Here is an 18191-nt window from a genome sequence, read left to right as displayed (position 1 = left end):
AAACGATCGCGTCGTCACGTGAAGAAACGGCCCCTCTCGATCCCTCGACGGTGTTCTGCGTGGAAGTTCCTTCGTGAACGGTCGAAGCGTTTTTATTACCCGCAATAACGCACGCGTTAACGCGCGTTTTTCGACGCGCGAAAACGGTCCGCCGACAGTTTTTTTCGGATTCTCGTTCGAAGACGCGAGCGATAGAGAAAACCCCGCGCTCGTCGCACGGTGAAATTTGATCGAATCGTTTCCCGGGATCCGCGTCGTCGCGCGTTATCTTCTCGCCGATCGCCGGCGTATCGTTAAAGTTTAACGATCGCCACGGCTGTTTCGGTCGATTCCGAATGAGTGAGGGTCGTTATGATCGTCGGAGGTAAAGTAACGTCATGATAAAGCGAAATGTCCCGTGGCTCTCGTGCGGGAGCGTAAAATGTTCCGTCGTTCGAGCGATCGACAAATCGAAAAGCCCTCGGGAGCGCGAAAACGTCTTCCGTCGTGGTCGCGAAAATTCGGCGATCCCTCAAAATTGTTCATTCACGCGACGTCGAGTTAGACAGTCGGACGAAGAGCGCAATCTGAGAGCCACTGACGCGCGCGAAGGACCCCGGTTACGTAATCTCCCCGATGATCACCCGAAGGAAGCACTCGTTGTTTTATCCCCGAGAACGAAGTAACTATCGTCACGAGCGCGCGCGCGCGCGCGCGCTCGGTGTCCGTGGAATCTCCCGATGGTAATTGTTCGCAAAAACTTCCGACGAAAGTAAAAGCCCCAGGCACGGTGAAAGCGATTTCAGATGGACGGATTAGTTCGCCGGGAAATTCGCTCGGTCGCTCTACGGGGTGGCCCGTAGAGAAGAGCGGAAAAGGGAGAACGAACGAACAAGCCGTCGGTCGGATCTTCGATCATCGGACCGCGAGGAACGTTCTTATCATCGCGCGAAATCGTCGCCGGGGGAGGTCGCGGAATGTACGAACTGATCGAGGCGGAGACGCGTTCCGAGAACACCAATTAAATCACTGTAATCGTGTCCCGTAGATAGTGATTATATATATTTGCGAGATGTGAAAGTAGAGAGAGCTCACGTTTACGTATATATATACTATATATGTGTATATGCCATATATATGTATACTATATATATGTATATTATATATATGCTATATATATATATACTATATACATACTATATATATATATACTAATCTCTGCATCTACCTTTTTGGCGTAATTTACTCACTCACCATTGCTCGGAAAGTATCTTTGAATGGCTTTCGTTCGGAGACCGTGTAATCGTTATTGTTACTTCTGGAACGAATACTATATCTCTTAGTGCATGGATCGTATATCAGCGAACGGCACACGAGTCGAGGCCGAGTATTTGATACCTTTTTGCGACTCGGATCTATATCTGTGTAGCAAGACATACATTGTACCTGTTTATTGCGTTTACCTCGATGCGAGAATGCCTTCATTCACTGCTTCAAGGAACTTTTTGCGGTCGGCCCCGCGCGAGCAGCGCGGAGCGCGACGAGATATATAATTCATCGCGAGCTGGGATATGGCGAAGGGATTATTACATCCGCGGACTCTTCGGGAGGAGAGAGAGGAGGGAGAGAAAGCGGAACCTTCATCCGGCGGACGCGATCGATGGGGGAATAGCGCCGGAAGATTTCGCGGGGGACGTGTTCTCGAAGAATTCGAGCGAACTTCTTTTTTCCGACCCCTCGAGAATCGCGAGCGAAGCGCGGAGGCTTCCGAGTCTTCTCCGCTCACCCGGGACGATCGATCGCTTCGGTTACGCGCGCAATCACGATCATCCGATCCGAGGCGTCTTCGGTGCACGCGCTAATTCACCGGGAGTGTGATCTTACTCCGCGGGCATGTCGCTACGTTCGATTCTTCATTTTCCTCATTTTTTCCATCGTTCTTGTCGCATGTCGTTTTTCCGCGCGAGTCTTAGGGCCGTGGCACGCAGGAAAGCGTAAACAGTAAGCAAATTCACCCGTCACGGTCGATTATTCTTCGATTATTCTTCGACTCTAATCTGCTACGATTGGTCAATTTTTCTTGCTGCTTGCGTTTTTGCGTGTGCCGCGACTCTTACACCGAACTTCGAGACGATCTATGACTCTTCGAGCCGGCCGGAATTCTTCACCCCAGATGAAGGCACGTAGTTATCGCTGGTTCCCCTTTGAGCCCAGTTCCTCCGAGCCATCCCTGTATATCCCAGAGCCGACCCCGCGTCAGACGAGGGTGGACATACAACGGGTGTCTCAGGCGTACGTACACAACCACCGGACAAAGTCCGTCGAGTTTGCCCTCGTCGTCGCGATGCGCGCACCCACACCTACATGACATACGTATACACACAGGCGCGCGGTAGACCTGTTTGCTGACGTCGTTAGTCCCGAACGTTGATTTGAATCCCAAGTAATTCGCCGAGAGAGAAGTACGTAATGTAAACACCACACCTAATCACTGTTGCTTTACTCGTGGGTTATGCGACTGTGGTTTCTAGTGCATTTGACTCTTCAGCCTGCGCCCTGGGCTGCGATTCACGTATACACACCGACACACACGTATATACACCCACACATATCTTGTCTCCGTGTATGTTCTCTACTCTCTTCCACCGTTCCTTTCGTTCTGTCGCTCACTTCGTCCGCGTTTTACGCTCTTCTTCCCCCCCCCCNCCCCCTCCCCCCGGTCGTCCCTTCTTCCCCCGCGCGATGTCAATGTTGCATCTCCACCCTTTTCCGCCGCCTCTCGACGGCGACGCTTCCGAAGGAGTTCGACGGAGTTTTTTTCGCGCGAGGCAGCAACCGTATTCGTTGTGGGCGCGCGCAAAAGCCGAAACCCTTCCGTGACCCGGCCGTTTCCGGGGGATGCCGCGGCGATGGCTCATTGGCAGAATTATTTACTGCGCGCGAAGGCCAAAACGCTAATAGCTGTACGCTTTAATTTCCGCCGCCTATCCTTCTTCGCGAAGTTTAATAAACTTCGCGAAGGTGGGTCATTACGCCGGCGATATTTCTCGCGTTCGTCCGGAGCCGACACGGCGGCGTTTATTATTCGCGGGTAAGCGGTTACGCGCACTGTAACAACGTAATTATTGCGCTTGTAACGTGTCGCGAGAGAGAGAGAGAGAGCGCGTCGGATCGGCGATTTCGCGGGATTTTTCCCTTTCTCTTTCCGATTAATAACGAGCCGTGAGCCGGCTGAAACTCCACGTTTCATTATGCATGTCAANCCCCCCCGACTGTGTTCTATGCGTTATTATTTTTCTGCACTTCATTTTTCCATTGTGCATTCGCGTTATCGAATTGGATAACTCGCTCGATAGTTCCGGATCCGCCGTCGGCCCCCGTTGATGCTGTTTTTTACAGTTCCGCAAAATATCATTCGCGACCCGAGCGCTCGCAGGCGCGTCGTTTTAAAGTGCGGTCGATACCCCACCAACGGCGGGGCGAGTTTCGCAATTTCTCGAAACGGGCGAGCGGAATCGTCGGCTCGGACAATGCAAACGTTATTCTGCGCGAAACGATCTTCGATCTTGATCGCTCGCATCGGCCACTTTGTGCAGTTAATACGGCTTAATTACGCCTTGAGTATTCGTGATTTACGACTCGAACGCGCGACGTGGAAAAGACGAACGCGAGTCGGCCCGCGATTGCTCGCCTCGCTCGTTCGCCCGCACGCGAGCGATCGAGCGAACGAGGCGAGCTGTCACTTTTGCAAACGTCGAATCTCCCAGAGGGCGTCCCTAACCCGCCTTCTTCCTCTTAATCCCCTTCCAAATTCAAATTATACCGTTGTATAACTTGTACGTCGTCTGCGGTTAAAATAGGACTGAGACCTCCTCTATTTTCTGCGTTCCTCTCCTTCTTCCTACCTTTCCGGCTCTTCATCTCTCTCTTAAAGTCCGCGTCAAAATCGGAGACGATGAATTCGATGCAAGGACGAGGCAAATCCGTCATTTGCACGATACAACTTCGCTCTTGGTTATAAACGGAGTAACACGTTAACGTCGTCGTGAATGAGACGGGAGATGTCGGACGTCTCGGTATTTATATTTCGTGCTGGATTTCTTCGCGTCAAAATCCAGTAAAATTTTCGTATCAAATTTCGCGTCGAAGTACAAAGACAATATTCGCCACGGTATATCGCGCAACTTCACTTTCTTCCGTCATTTTATTTCACTTTTATTTGCGAGATAACCGGCATTAACCCCCCGCTACGTCGTTCGCTCGGGGTTAAAGCGGATCTCACGAGCAATCGACCTGACTAGAACCTCGTTCTCGCAACGAAGCTCCTCTCCAATTTCTCACATGCTGCGGTGCAAAAATGAGACTCCCCTTTTCCCCCCTTCTCTCTTTCTCTCTCTCTCTCTCTTCTCGCGCCGCCTCTTACTAGCATCGCGAGAAAATCAATCGAGCATCGCGCGGCTCCACTCAGCGACATCGTTCGCTCCCCCGAAACGCGGCCGGATAGAGCATTTTGCGCCGCCCAAAACGTTCTCGGTCATTGCGGCCGACATATCTAAATCCACCGTTGCTCTCTCTTTATCTCTCTCTCTCTCTCTCTCTCTCTCTCTCACAATCTATCTCTCGCAACATCGGTGCTTCTCTCACGGGATGATCGTGCAGCTTTGCTCCGGAATACGTAAACTTGCGCTCTCTATCTCTGTCTTTCTCTCCTGTTCTCGTTGTATCGACTGACGCGTATCTCGCGAGAGAAAGAGCCTCGAGGCGCAAAAGTATGAGAGAGAGGGAGAAAGAGAGAAGGAGTGGAAAGGGAGAAGATGAGAAGGAACAGAACGAGAGGGAGAGAAAGAGGAAAAGCAGAGAGAGTCGACACGTGGGGGAGACATGGGTCCAGGGGTGGATACTGGCAGCGGCATTTATTGATCGCTCGTAGCAACCCTGCCAGCAAGCCTCACCTCTCCGCACCCTCCGCGCACCACCGACATCGCCGTCCCCTCTGCATCCCCCCCCGTCACCCTTCAACCCTCCTCGCTCTACGAGTCACCTTCTCGTCCACCCGCGCGCCATCGGCCGCGAAACGAAAGCCTCAAAGCTGCGCGCGAGCCCCCGTGGATTCAATCGTATTAATTACAGCACCGCCGACGACTCGTCGGCGATGCGGGGGCGCAAACGCGCCGATCCGATCGACGAGCGTCCGAATCCGCGCGCGAATCGCTTTTCCTCTCGAGCATCGCGCGGATACGAACGCGCTCGGTTCTCGACTCGAGATGAATGTCGCGCCGTAAAAGTGACGCGAGACACGCCGATGCGACAATGCCATTATGGTGATACGGGGGAAAAATTGTCAAGAGTTGTGTCGGCAAGCGGAATCTGACGGCTTCCGAGATTGAAGGGAACGGAGAAGGGCGATACGTAGCGTCTCTTGAAGGATGTACCCTTTCGCGAGAAGCGAGAGTGCTGCATGTACCTCTCGACGAATGTCGCCTACTTCAACGTTTCCCAGCTGCCGACTCGCGAAAATTGTCTGCCGGTCCGCGAGAAACCGGATGAATTTATACGTTATTTGTGGATTTCCGAGGAGATCTTTTGTTTAAACAGTAAGACGAGAATAGTCTAACCTCGCGTGGAAATTTCCCCGTCCTCCCGCGCGTGCCGCTCTGCGAAAAATAAGCGAGTTTGCGCTTTATTTCGATCCATGGGGAGATCCGTTGAAAATGAAATTAGAGAGATAAAAAACCAGACCGATTTAACGTGGACATTTTATCATCCTCTTGCCGATTCGCGGACGAAGGGAGGCTTGGAAACCAGTAATCTGTTTCGTATTAAAGCAGAGGGAAATAGAATAAAATAATCAGAATATCGATAGAAATTCGTTTGCGTAGACAAGCAAACTCGATTTAGGGAAAGGAAGTTCCAATGAGAAGACTTTTTCGCGCTCTCCGCGAAACATTTAACTTTCCCAACGCGTCGCCTTTATCGACGTGTCCCTTCAACTACCGAAAGCGTGTCTCGGCAAAGCGGACCGCGAGATCCAATACGATATATTTCGAAATAAGAGCCACCTTCTTCGGGAACGACGCGGCGATCTCAGAAAGTAACGGTCCCTCCCTCATCCGCCTACGATCGGGCGTTTCTCCTCGGATTACGGTACATACACGAGACGACACGGTAAAATTCCACGCATGAATACCGTGCATATGCATACGCCGAATGCTCGGCAGCGGGATGCATCATACGGGGGGAGGGGGGCAGGCCGGTGACTCCGTGCATTCCGCGGAGAATCCGTTCGGAAGTCACGGTTTTCGAAATAAATTTTAATAGGCGCCGGGAAGAATGGGGGAGGGAGGGGGAACGCAGTAATCCGATAGATATCGCAGAATGCGAGAGACGGCCGCGAACGTAATAAAATATTAAACGCAATAAAAGCGGCGCGTCGGAAATAATTTCGAGCGGAGCCGGCATCTCCGGGCCAGATGCGCAATAACGAAGTTTCGCGAATGTAACGCGATAAAAGTTCCTTTCCCTCCAATATTCTCATTAATGACGAGAGACGTAGCGTCTAATTGCGTTGAAAGCGGGGCGGCGCGGAAAGAGAGAAGGTGTCGCGCGGGCGCGATCCCGCGTGATAATTGATAAGCACGAAACGCGTTACGAGACGCGTGTCCGAAAGAAATGCCATTTCCCGCGCTCACCCTCGCGTGAAATTGCGAGATATAATACGATTCGGTTTCGCGCTCGCACTTCCGGCCGCGGACGTGCGTGCTGTTGTAATCCGGCTGTGCGATTTGTTTGCCCGTTAAAAAAAAAGCTTGTTACCTATAAGCCGGAAGTTGCAGTTAATTATCGCGCCTCGAAAATGATCCCGGTCACGGATCTCTCCGATTCGATGAGATTTTCATTTACCACGGAAATCACCCCCCGTCTTTCTCGGATTTCCGACGGATCGAGCGCGTGTTTTTCCCGTGCGCGGGATCTCCCCGCTTTCTTACGTGCGTTTAATTAAGCGAACGGATTCGTCCTTCGTTTCACTCGACCGGATTTCTTCAAGTCTCTTCGAGTTATTCGACACTTGTCATATTTTCGTGGGCGGAATTAATTAAACGAGGAACGCGGCGGTATAAAGAGAGGGATTATTCGCTCATCGCTAATTAGTTTGCGCGCAAACTCGTAAAGTTCGTTTCGGTTTTGCTCGGAGTTCTGCCATTTTTTCACTTAATACTCACAAATGTATACGCTCACACACACACACCACACATACCACACACACAAATAGAGACTGATGCGCGCATATTCTCATGAGAATGCACGTATAGGAAAATAGAATAGCCCGCGTTAATTCTCATCGCGCGATATTTACCTTTTCATACGACCGAGATTATTCTTCGTTTGGTTGCACGTAGAAATATTTGATATGTCCTGTACATCAATCTGTCACATTCGAACAATGCTCGAGTGTCAATTATTACTACACATCCAGAATAACGAAACCTCGCGCTCCGACGGTATTTTTATAATTTCATAAGTAGGGAGAATTATGCACAACACATTGAAAAATGTATATCCGTGAACAACGAGTAACAGTTTTAAACATTAATTTCCCAATTACGCGTAGCGGTTTTAAATTAGAATTCTGCGTCTTATTCTAAAACTGTCTTGTCGTAAAACTATCGTGCAACATGTGAATTATGTGTTCCGGGAAACTTCCGGGAGTCTGAAAATACCAAAACCAAAATACTCTCAGTGCGAATCCGAAACTATTGGAATCCGCCAATGATATCGAAACGACATAATTCCTTGCAATTGAAATAATTCAACGGGCGTGGAAACTTTTATCAAAACAAAAGAGTCATTTGCGTGTAACAGTTGAAAGCTGCCGTTAATGTCGTTAATTAACCTGTCAGCTGATTGTTACGGTGTATATAACACCTTAAGAAACTAAAAGGCCAAATCAGCTGGGCCGCGAAAATCAATATCAGCTGACCTGCGAAAATCAATGGCGGACAGCAGATCGTACCGGCGCACGCATGGTCCGAGCTTGCAACATTTACGCAACATCATTACCGGCCAACTACCGTTTCGACATCTCGACATTTTCGTGTTGAACCTCCAACAGACCTTCGTGACACATCATTGTGAAATATCATATCTTTTACATTCGGATATATTACTGTTATCACACGCTCTTGAGTGATGCAACCATTCTAACTCTTTTCGTTAAGGAGCTATTTNGGTTTTTTTATCCCCCCCCCCCCCTTCGTCACAAAATATTCGGCCCTCTTCCAATGTTATATGAAATGTGGAATTATCCCTCCTCTTTCGCCCATAGATGTGCAGAATAAGAAAAATAGCTCATAACCATATTGTGGATAATAATTATCATAGACTACACGTTATTAACTTTTTCTAAAATACAAATAATTTTTAGAGGCATAATATCAAATTAATTATTTTATAATTCTAATTAGTAAATTCTGTTTTTTAAAGAAAAAAAATTAAGAATTAACATTTTAATTATTAACACAAAACCACGTCGAAACTTAATCATTTTCATGAAATATGTCACGAAATTTTAACCAAATGTGTCGACAAATGCAAACAAAATGGATAGCCACGCGCATCCATATTTACCAGTTACATCATTTAATGCGACGTTCCATGGCCTTTACCTTACCCTCTCTCTGCCATTACAGACCGTCACATAAGCTAATAGATTTCCTCCCCCTTCGTGATGTGACGTAATTGTTGAATGGCCTCTAAAAATCCCACGCGATTTACGCCGTGCACTACGATGGTAACGAAGTTGCATCATCTTGCGCGTTGTAATCCGTCGACGTCTACCGACGAAACTCGTCGTCGACGCGTCCGTCCAGTCTATGGTAACGTCCAACCGTCGTCTCGCGTTGTTCACGTTGATGCACGTCGCCGATTTCACCGCACTCGCGATCGTTCGGACGACGATTCGATAAGATGTACGTTAAATTCCGACAGCTCGAGAAGAAATTCCGCGTCGCGAACCGCGTGAGAAGTCGCTAACCGAAGATCAGCGCGATACTTCTGATGAAATCGACGAAAGGAAAGCAAGAATATCGCCGATGATCATACGGATTTCCGAGAAATGAACGCCGCGTTCCATGAGAATTCTAATTTTATTAAACAAATGGTAAACATGCCTCTCGGATCTAATGGTAATTTTATCGAGCTCGTTTCGAAACGGGTTATACTGTCACATTAATGTACACACGCATCACATATATCTGCAACGCGAATCGCGCGGAAAATCGATAATGAAAACCGCAAAATTAAAGCGAAGTAAACGCGACGCGAGTTAAAGGGACAGATCGGAGCGCCGGATCGTGAAATTCATCAACGCGCTGCGCAGATATTTTTGCAAGAACTCATCTCATAATGTTCCCGCGAAATTTTCTCTTCCCCGGATGTTTCTAGGAATTTAACTCAATATGATTCGTAATTGTCTACAGAGATGTAGTCGTGATCTAATAATTAATAACATACGTGGAGTCGCGACACACTTGCGCGAAGTATGAAAAGTTAAGTGAATGTCCCAATTAGTGACAAAATAACCTCATCATAAATTAAAATAAATTAGTAATTTATTATAATACACGTGTGTTAAGCATATAATTATTGTCATATGTATATCATTTATTTTGTTCGATAATTTAAATATTTGGAATTCAACTGCATTGCATTTTTTTTAAATTTATGATTGCCGATTAGTGACATACATGTATTAACTGTAAAAAATATATATCTTGTTACTTTTTTCGTTTGAGAAATATTCTTGAATCTTTCCTCGACTTCGACAGTACGCTTTCAATCGCTTAGGATTAGAAAATATTTACAAAGAATTACCAAAAAAATATTAAAGGTCAACTTATCAGATATAATCGGCGAATAACTGTTCGAACTTTCCGTTACCAATACGCTTATAATTGATATTCAAGCATTCACTATGGCTTTTAATTTTATTCGAAACTTGTTACAGCAGATAATATATACAATTTAAATTAAAAACATATTTTCTAGGATAAATACGGAGTTATATATTTGATATTATTTGACTTATTAAAAAGAACACATACGACTGTTACAAATTGGGACACTGTCACTAGTTGAAACATTCGCTTTACCACACGATAGTTTGGAAGGACATCCTGCATAAAATATAGGCCGATCTCCCGTGTACGAGACACACACACTCGCAAATTGCGTCAGCACACGTAAAATATAAGCTAATGCATTCGTGAATGCAAATCCGAAAGCTGCTACTCGTTCCACGCGGACACAGTTTTGCAGTTTATCCGTTATATATTTTCGACGGAAAATCCTCGGTTCACCGCGACTTTTCCTTCCCTCTCGCGCTAATAAGTTGAGCGTAAGCATCGTAAGAGCCTCTCTTCCCCGCCTCATATTCTAATTAAGCCTAATGCTCGTGGCGTGTGTCTCTTCGTGCCTCTCGAGGCACAATAATCTAAAAAGCCTCCTCGAGAATTTATTCAACTTGGTTCGGGGGAGAGGAAGTCCCGCCCCTACACTCGGAAATTTTTTTATATACCGTCCGATACTACTCTCCGATATGAACGAAATGGAAACCGGTAAATTTTTGCTCCCCCGCTACGACTGCACGCGTATCGACATTTCGCGAGTGCTCCTCGCGGCATTGTTCTTTTTTTTTTTACTCTACCAAGTTAGGATGGGAGTGAGGGTAGGAGAGGGAGAGAGAGAAAGAAAATTATATATATACATATATACGGGCACCGCAACCAATATTCGAATCGCGTACACGGTTCGCGCTTTAAATATTTTCATATTTCATATTTTTATGGAACGACAACGGTAACGCTGTTTCATGGACACGTCGACGCACGTAATTACTGTTAGGCCGCGATTTTCGACCTTTCGACTTTCATTTTCGGGAGGGGCGGGCGAGAGGGAAGGGGAAGCGAAAGAGATCGAGAAAAGCAGCCGGCGCGCACAAATCGCGTATAAAATTATATATCGGAAATCAAATATGCAATTACGCGCGAATGACACCGCGCCACGCGTTGATTGGCAATAAATCAGTGAGTAAATATCGTAATGAATATTTCGTTCGCACGCCGGCCGACTAAACGTACACGTTGCGGCCGTTTAGCAAATGAACTAGCGCATGAAAAAGGAACGGCAATTAACAATATATTAGCAGCGTGCATTTGCGCGACCACCGGAGCATTCGCGATTATTCATTACCGACCTCATTTTTTATTCCTTTTCCATTTTCTTCTCACATATTTTTTAAATATTCCTGCGGACCGACTGTACGTGAATCGTTTGATCGTCTTCCCGAAATCACTCGGGTGTAATTTCGGTGAATGAAACTTGCGAAATCGAATAAGATGTTTAAGATGTTCGAAAATGAATAAGACGTTTAACATGTTCGCCTACCGTGCATCACACAGATGTGTGACGCGCTGATGATTTTTCATTTTGTGACCACATAAACAAATGAAAGGTAGTTATATCGTACAGTGTCGAATTTTTAGCGACATTAAGAGGGCCCCTACGTAAGATTATTTACTGAAAAAATGCTTTCCTATAATTTTACTCAACTAAGCAATAAATATTAATTTGGAGGCGAAATTAAGAGAAATATATATAGACACGATATTACAAACAACAGAAAATAGAGTGTTCTTTGTGGATAATTTTCCACGGGCACGGTAATAGCGATCGTGTTGGCGTGGATGGCACGATCTCGGTGTTGTAATCGTAAATCGCACGGAGGTGTTAAACGCGCGCCCCGATTATTCATTTCGTCGAATTAGCAATTAGGCGGGAACATATAGCGGGATCGGATAAATCCGTATCGAGAAGCATCAGTCCTAACGAGTCGGAACGAAGCGCTGCGCAATCGTCTCGCGACGATGTGAAATTATTCCGTTTTTGATGCATCGCGAGAAGTATCATCGCGTTGACACGTCGCTCGGTGTGACTAATCCGCGTATTCGCGCGACTGGAATTATAAATCTCGTTGCAATCCCCCCCCTTCTCCCAACGAAACCTTTCTTCCCACGATTCCAACGAAGCTTCAGAAAACTTGGTAACTTTCAAACGCACGCGATGTGTCCGCCTGAAAACGCGGAGGCGGCGACGCGCGCGAGCTTTGCATAAAATTCCATCCTGCGCTGAGAGAAAAAAAGGGCTTAATCACGCTGAAATTATAGTCATTTCGGCGCCAGCCGCATTCTTGCGTTGTTCTGGTCAAAAAGTAGTAGTGATAATATGCATATAAGGTCATTATCGTAACATCATAGCAGCGTTTACTGCAGAAATGGTTTTCCCGACTGTAATTAGCATGCTATGCAATTACAGTCGCAAATACCAAATACTTATTTCTTTCGGTGTGTGCGGAAGTGATCGTGTTTCTAAAATAGAACGTCCGAAGGATTTGGGACGCCCTTTAAACGTCTCCTTACAATCTCTCTCTCTCTCTCTCTCTCTCTCCATCTCTCTCTTTCTCTCTCGAACATTCGCGTGCCTGGGGACTCTTCATGAATAATATTATAGTCACTAATATCAAGTTTTTCTCTCGATGTCCTTCTTGTCGCGACGAAATGAATTCTCTCTGTCTGATCGTACCCGTCGTCGCTTCGTTTTTCTGCAGTAACATGTTGAGCCAGGTCTCACGAGAGAGAGAAAGAGAGAGAGAGAGAGAGAGAGAGAGAGTGAGAGACGCAGAGAGAATTTGCAGATTACGTTCGCTATTAAAAAATATCGTTGCACCGAGAGAGAATCCGTGAAATAAATCCGCGCGCCGTGCAAGAAAACGCGCACGCGTAACGATATCCGCGTTTCCACGGTGTTTCACTCGAAAGTCTTGGGAATTTCTGCGCGAACGTTTCGAAATTCGGAAATATTCCGAACTCAATTTCGCCCCGGCGATGGAAACGGGGACAGAATTCATCGCGCGTTTTCTTTCTCATTACGCATCCGCACAGTGTTTCGTTTCGTCGACGCGGCGAATAAATGTTCGCCGAGCGTTTTCCAATCGCGAAGTGCGCGCAATTCGCATAATATCTCGATAATGATGTTACTATTACGCGACCCGCTAATAATTACATTTAAAGAGGCCGATATCGCATCGAAACGGCATTTCGAGGACGCGTATTACTGCATTATATGTTCGATTTGCGACACACACACACACACACATACATACACACGCGCGAGAGAGCGCACGCGCAGCTCTCGCGTTAATTATCATTTTTATACTCACTTGTCCCCCGCTAATTTCCAATAATATCGAATATTTTAATCTCGAGTCCAAACGAGACAGGTATTTGGAGTTTCGAATCACATTATTGAAATTATACAAGCAACGGTGCGCGTCCGATCGCGCGTTGATCACCTGCACGCGCTCACTCTCGGCCCGTTTTATTAACCTAAAGCTGCTCGAACACGCGGCGTGTTACGCGCGATAATTCGCAGTCGACGGCACAGGAATAACATAATTGACATTTTATTCGCGTCGTGCTTCATCGTATGTGTAGCGCGCGCTCACACACGTACCGGCTAATTACCATTTAATTTCCCTGTTTCTTTCTTTTCTTTTTTTCATAACCTCTGATTCGTAACATCGCGTAGCATAAAAATACATTGTTCAGGGTGTCCCGGAATTAAATCGACAAACTTTTCGGGCCCTTGTAAAGGATACCGAAGTAAGTAATTTTTGTTGGCAAATCCATGTTCATAAGTGAACCGTTTTTGCTACTAGAATAAATTATTTTCAACAGTTGTCCGAAGTGTTGGCCACTTATTACTTCAATGTAGATACATCAGCGATTTTTCGCTCGGTTCTCATTTTTGCCGCTATCTCTTGATAAAGAAACTTGTATCAAAATTGCCTTGTCAAGTTGATGATTGTTGGGGATTTTCGAGCAGGTAGAATTACCGCGTTATCAGTATTATAGCGTTTCATTATTGTTTGGCCGAAATTCGCATTCAGAATGGAGATTTTTTCTTACGATGAACTGGCCGACATGCATCTTATTTATAAGGAAGCTGGATGTAAATGGCCAACACTTGGAATAATCGCTGTAAATAATTCGCTCTAGTGCTAAAACGACTCATTCGCGGGCACAGATTTATCGACAAAAATTGCTCGTCCTTTATAAAGCACCCGAAGTTCGTCGGTTTAACTTTGGAACGGCCTGTGTAATGGGGAGATGGTCGGCAGGCGAACATGCACCAATACTTTCGCGGTTACTATTATAACGATAAAAAGCGGCAGCGAAATGGCGTTTTCTCGCCGGCGTTGCGATGGTCTGAATGGGGGAAGTGCTCGCTAACTGACACCGCAAACGTGCCATTGTGTTATCCGCTCCTCACGAAGTCGAACTATTAATAGGATAAGATATTCGCATTCGCGACGATTCACTCGTGAAACGTCGCTACTTCGTTGGTGCGCAGACAAACGGCAGGCGCGGGGCAGGGTGGTTGCGATTTTCAACGCGGAATTTAAAAGCGGAGAGAACGGCTCGCGAGCGACCTGCCGGAATAGCTCGACCGCGACTGATTCGTTTCTCTGCGCATTTTCGTTGTTCCGGTTAACGTCGCCCGTAATTTTAATTGACAACAATATTTCACGAGCGTCCGGACCGACGGTCGGAATTAACCCGCCCAATTATTCACACTACGCTGGAAATTAACACAATAATGGTCCCGCGACGTTCGCCGAAATATTGTCCTAATGAAAACTGGCTCACACCCGGCGTGATTTACTATCGGGAAAGGCGCGCCACGGCCTCTCGGAACTTCCGAGAGGCGCTTCTGTAATCCACTCCCTCGTGGAAGGGACACAGCTGCGACACGTTCGCCGAGGCGGCCGGTCAAATTCACGTGATTGATAGACGCCGCCGTCGTCCGCGTATCCGTCCGTCGCGACTCGACTTTCTAATCGAGTCGGGAGTTTCCAATCGGATCGATACGAGGGAAAGAAACGAGAGAGAGCGAGAAAGAGGGAGGAGAATCGAAGTCGCGTCGGGCAAACATTCAAACGAACGCCGCTCCCGAGGAGCGCCTCGAATCCGCGATGCCGTTCGGTCGAACAAAAGATACTCGCGGCTTTCGGTAATCTCGTTCGCTCTCCTCGCCTCGTTAATTCGATTGCGTACGCGCGCGGACGGACGTGACGCAGCTCCCCGAAGTTTCGAGCGAGTGGATTAAGACGACCGCGCGCCTTCGTCGTCGTCGTCGTCGTGATTACCGGCTGCTGTTCACGACGCACTAACGCTCTGTGACAAAAACAGGATACAGGTTGCCGGCCATGCCGTGGAGCTGGCTCGGGGCGGCGGCGCCATCGGCAGCCGCAGCTGCAGCGGTCGCCGCGGCCGCGGTGACCCCATCGCCTGCAGCTGCACCGCTCGTCCTTGCACCCAGGGCGGCGGCGAGACGGAGGTACTGAGACAGTAAAAGATCCTAACCAACAAGCGGCATCGATATACATACCAACATACCAAACATATATATATATATATATATATTTATATATTTATATATATATCGCAGTGATACGCATAAGCGAGCACGAACACCTCTCGAATTAACCCCCGATCGGCCCTTCTTGTCTCCTCCGACCTTTTGACCTCTCCTTCATCGTGATCGTCGTGTAAAGGGAGTCTCCGCGAGCTTTTCAGTTTACCCGCACCGACCGACGCACAATGGGACAAATTTGTAATTTTTTTTTTTTATCAATATTCAATATTGAAATGGTATTCAATGTTGTTTCCGCAAATAGATTTGGGATTGAGTAGTAAATATTCATGTGTGCTGAAATAACATCTTTTTGATTTACGGACAGATAAATAAAATAAATGTTGGATATATGTGTTTTGATAACGTAACATGTAATAATATAGCTTTCAGTTTCTCCACTTTTTTGATAAATTTTGCCTAACATTAGGAAAAAGGACATATAACACATATGTAATATTAACGTCGTGAACATGAATCTTGCTTTTAATCTAATATGAGATTAAGCGCATTTGGTTATCCTGGGAACGTGTGGCGTTCTATCGTGAAATTATCTCTTATTAAACTAATCTACAATGTACTCTTCAGAGATTACCCGAATTCAAGTGGTTCTAGATTCCAAAGTTCATACGTTGATTTAAATGTGAAAATTTCATCTGAACAAAGTTTGAAACAGATATTGTTTAAATTATTGTTTTTTAAAGTAAACAGATTTTAATCGTGTATCCCACAAGTTCAACGACAATATATTCCGTAACAAATTACTAATTTATTTCTGAGCACCCTCTGAGAGACATATTAAAGAGATCAATAGAGCTAGAAGATTCGTTAGCTAGCATTCTCAGACATATTTGAGGAAATACGTTTCCCTTCTTTTTATCCTGTTACAATTTCGACTTCCGGAAGCCTCCGTCCCACTGTGCGACATCGCGGCTGCGAGAACTTACGATTGCCTCGTCGCGATTATATCCGTTCGCCGAAGAATCCGCGCGTAATCCACGACATGAGGAAAGACCTCGAGCAATCGGGGAATCTCGCTCGCGAGTCGGCGCGTCGTTGGATCCTGAAACGTTTTCTGTGTCAGTCCGTGAACCTTCCCGGCTGGAGTCTCGCTCCGTTATTTTCCGCGTCGCGCCGCCTCCGTGCGGAAGTGAGATCGTCGGGACGCGTTGTTACCGCTCTTGGCATATCCGGATCTCAATTCCGCGAGATCGCGTTCGGTTTTACAAAAACCGTCCCTCCGAAGGGAGGGTGTTGGGACGGGAGGGCGCGTCCGAAGAACACCACGTTCGGGCAACGCACGATTGCGGCACGCTCGGAAGACATCACTCCCGGAGGAAAAACGCAAGAAACGCTAAAAGCTTTCTGTCGTAGAGCGCGATAGCCGAATTGTTTAAGTCTGACCGGCCTTGTGGAAACGCCACCGTGCTGAGACCCACGAAGCTCTTTCGTTTTCGGCTCCTCCCTCTGCTGTAATTAGGTCGATTGAGCCGAGGGAGCTTGGCAAAAATGCCCGCCCGTTCCCGAGGGGTAATCTTCGAGAGATCTACGTACGTACGTAGATACGAGGAGCGGGCTTCCTCGCGGCCGGTTAGCGCGCGGTTTCTATGGAAGAAAGCTGAATCCACCCCCTTCCGAGCGCGCTCTCTCTCAGACGATGCCAGACGACCGCGAGTAATCCGCGAAGTAACTGAAATTTTCGCTCGTAAAAAGCCTCGCCGGCGCCGCGTAATCTCCGCTCGCGCTGGCTGGAGAAATACGAAGGGTTGTTTTCCTCCCGTTTTAAACGGCGACGATAATAATTGTTATTATATTATACCATCGGATATTTTATATCGCGTCCAGCTTGTGCACTCGGATATCGCCGCGACGTTGGCAATTTTCCGCGCGATTTATCCCCTCGAACGCGATTATCGGGTAAACCGAGAAAAACAAAGGCGAAACGAAAACTTCTGAGAAAACGGTCGGGGTAATGCCGCAGAGGGGGAGGGGGGAGGACGCGTGGAGGGGTGGAAACCGGTCGGCGCTCGTTTTCCCGGGACGGCATCGGCCAGTTAATCGCGCCCCGGGCGACGTTCCGTTTTTAATCATCGACATATTTTCCCGCCGGGGATAAATCCCATTATGATTCCATTACGAGACGCGGCCAGTCGCGAAATGCCCGTCGATTTATTTAAACGCGACTACATCGCGCGCTCTCGCTCCGAGTCGGTTAGCTCATTACGCGGATTCATCGGCGAACGATATTTCGCGCTCTCGTGCGTTACTCTTAATATTGTATCGCGCGCGCAAATATCACGTAATATCGCTGTAATGTTTTATCGCGGTCCAAGCGCGCCGGAATTCCGAATGCGATCCTCCGCGGGGGCGGATCCGTACGCGAGACCGTGTACGTAAATTCACCATCGAACGAGCACGCGTCTCCAACGAACGATTACCCCCCTCCCCCCCCGCCCCTTGTGCTCCTGTTCCACCGGTATATCTCAGCTCTTCCCTCCTTCCTCCTCCTCTCCTACCCGTCTCTCTCGTGTACTCACTATGTCTCTTCTACTACTCGATAATTAATGTTGCCCACCTCTTCTCGTTGTACTCGTATATCGGCAGTGTAGCACCAGAGTGGAAAGAAAGTACCGTTGAATATTCACTCTCTTGCACGAACCGCAAACCAACCCCCCCCCCCCCCC

At 47.3% G+C, this 18191-nt stretch overlaps 1 protein-coding gene across 10 annotated transcripts in view; it reads left to right on the top strand.

Annotated features, from left to right (window-relative positions):
* LOC106752109 (RNA binding protein fox-1 homolog 2-like) overlaps positions 1-18191 on the top strand; it is a 370278-nt gene that overhangs the window by 326267 nt on the left and 25820 nt on the right. For 3 of the 10 annotated variants that reach the window (XM_014633602.1, XM_014633584.1, XM_014633538.1), the window contains exon 8: positions 15285-15432. The exons of the other annotated variants lie outside the window; for them this stretch is intronic. In XM_014633602.1, coding sequence (XP_014489088.1) covers positions 15285-15432 — 148 coding nt within the window. The remainder of the gene's footprint in view (positions 1-15284; positions 15433-18191) is intronic. 10 annotated transcript variants of the gene reach the window in all.

The sequence above is a fragment of the Dinoponera quadriceps genome, unplaced genomic scaffold (assembly GCF_001313825.1).
Source record: "Dinoponera quadriceps isolate SergipeBrazil2010 unplaced genomic scaffold, ASM131382v1 scaffold96, whole genome shotgun sequence".
NCBI classification, from domain to species: domain Eukaryota; kingdom Metazoa; phylum Arthropoda; class Insecta; order Hymenoptera; family Formicidae; genus Dinoponera; species Dinoponera quadriceps.
Note: the sequence above shows the minus strand (reverse complement) of the source record. Positions and strands in the feature narration are given on the sequence as shown.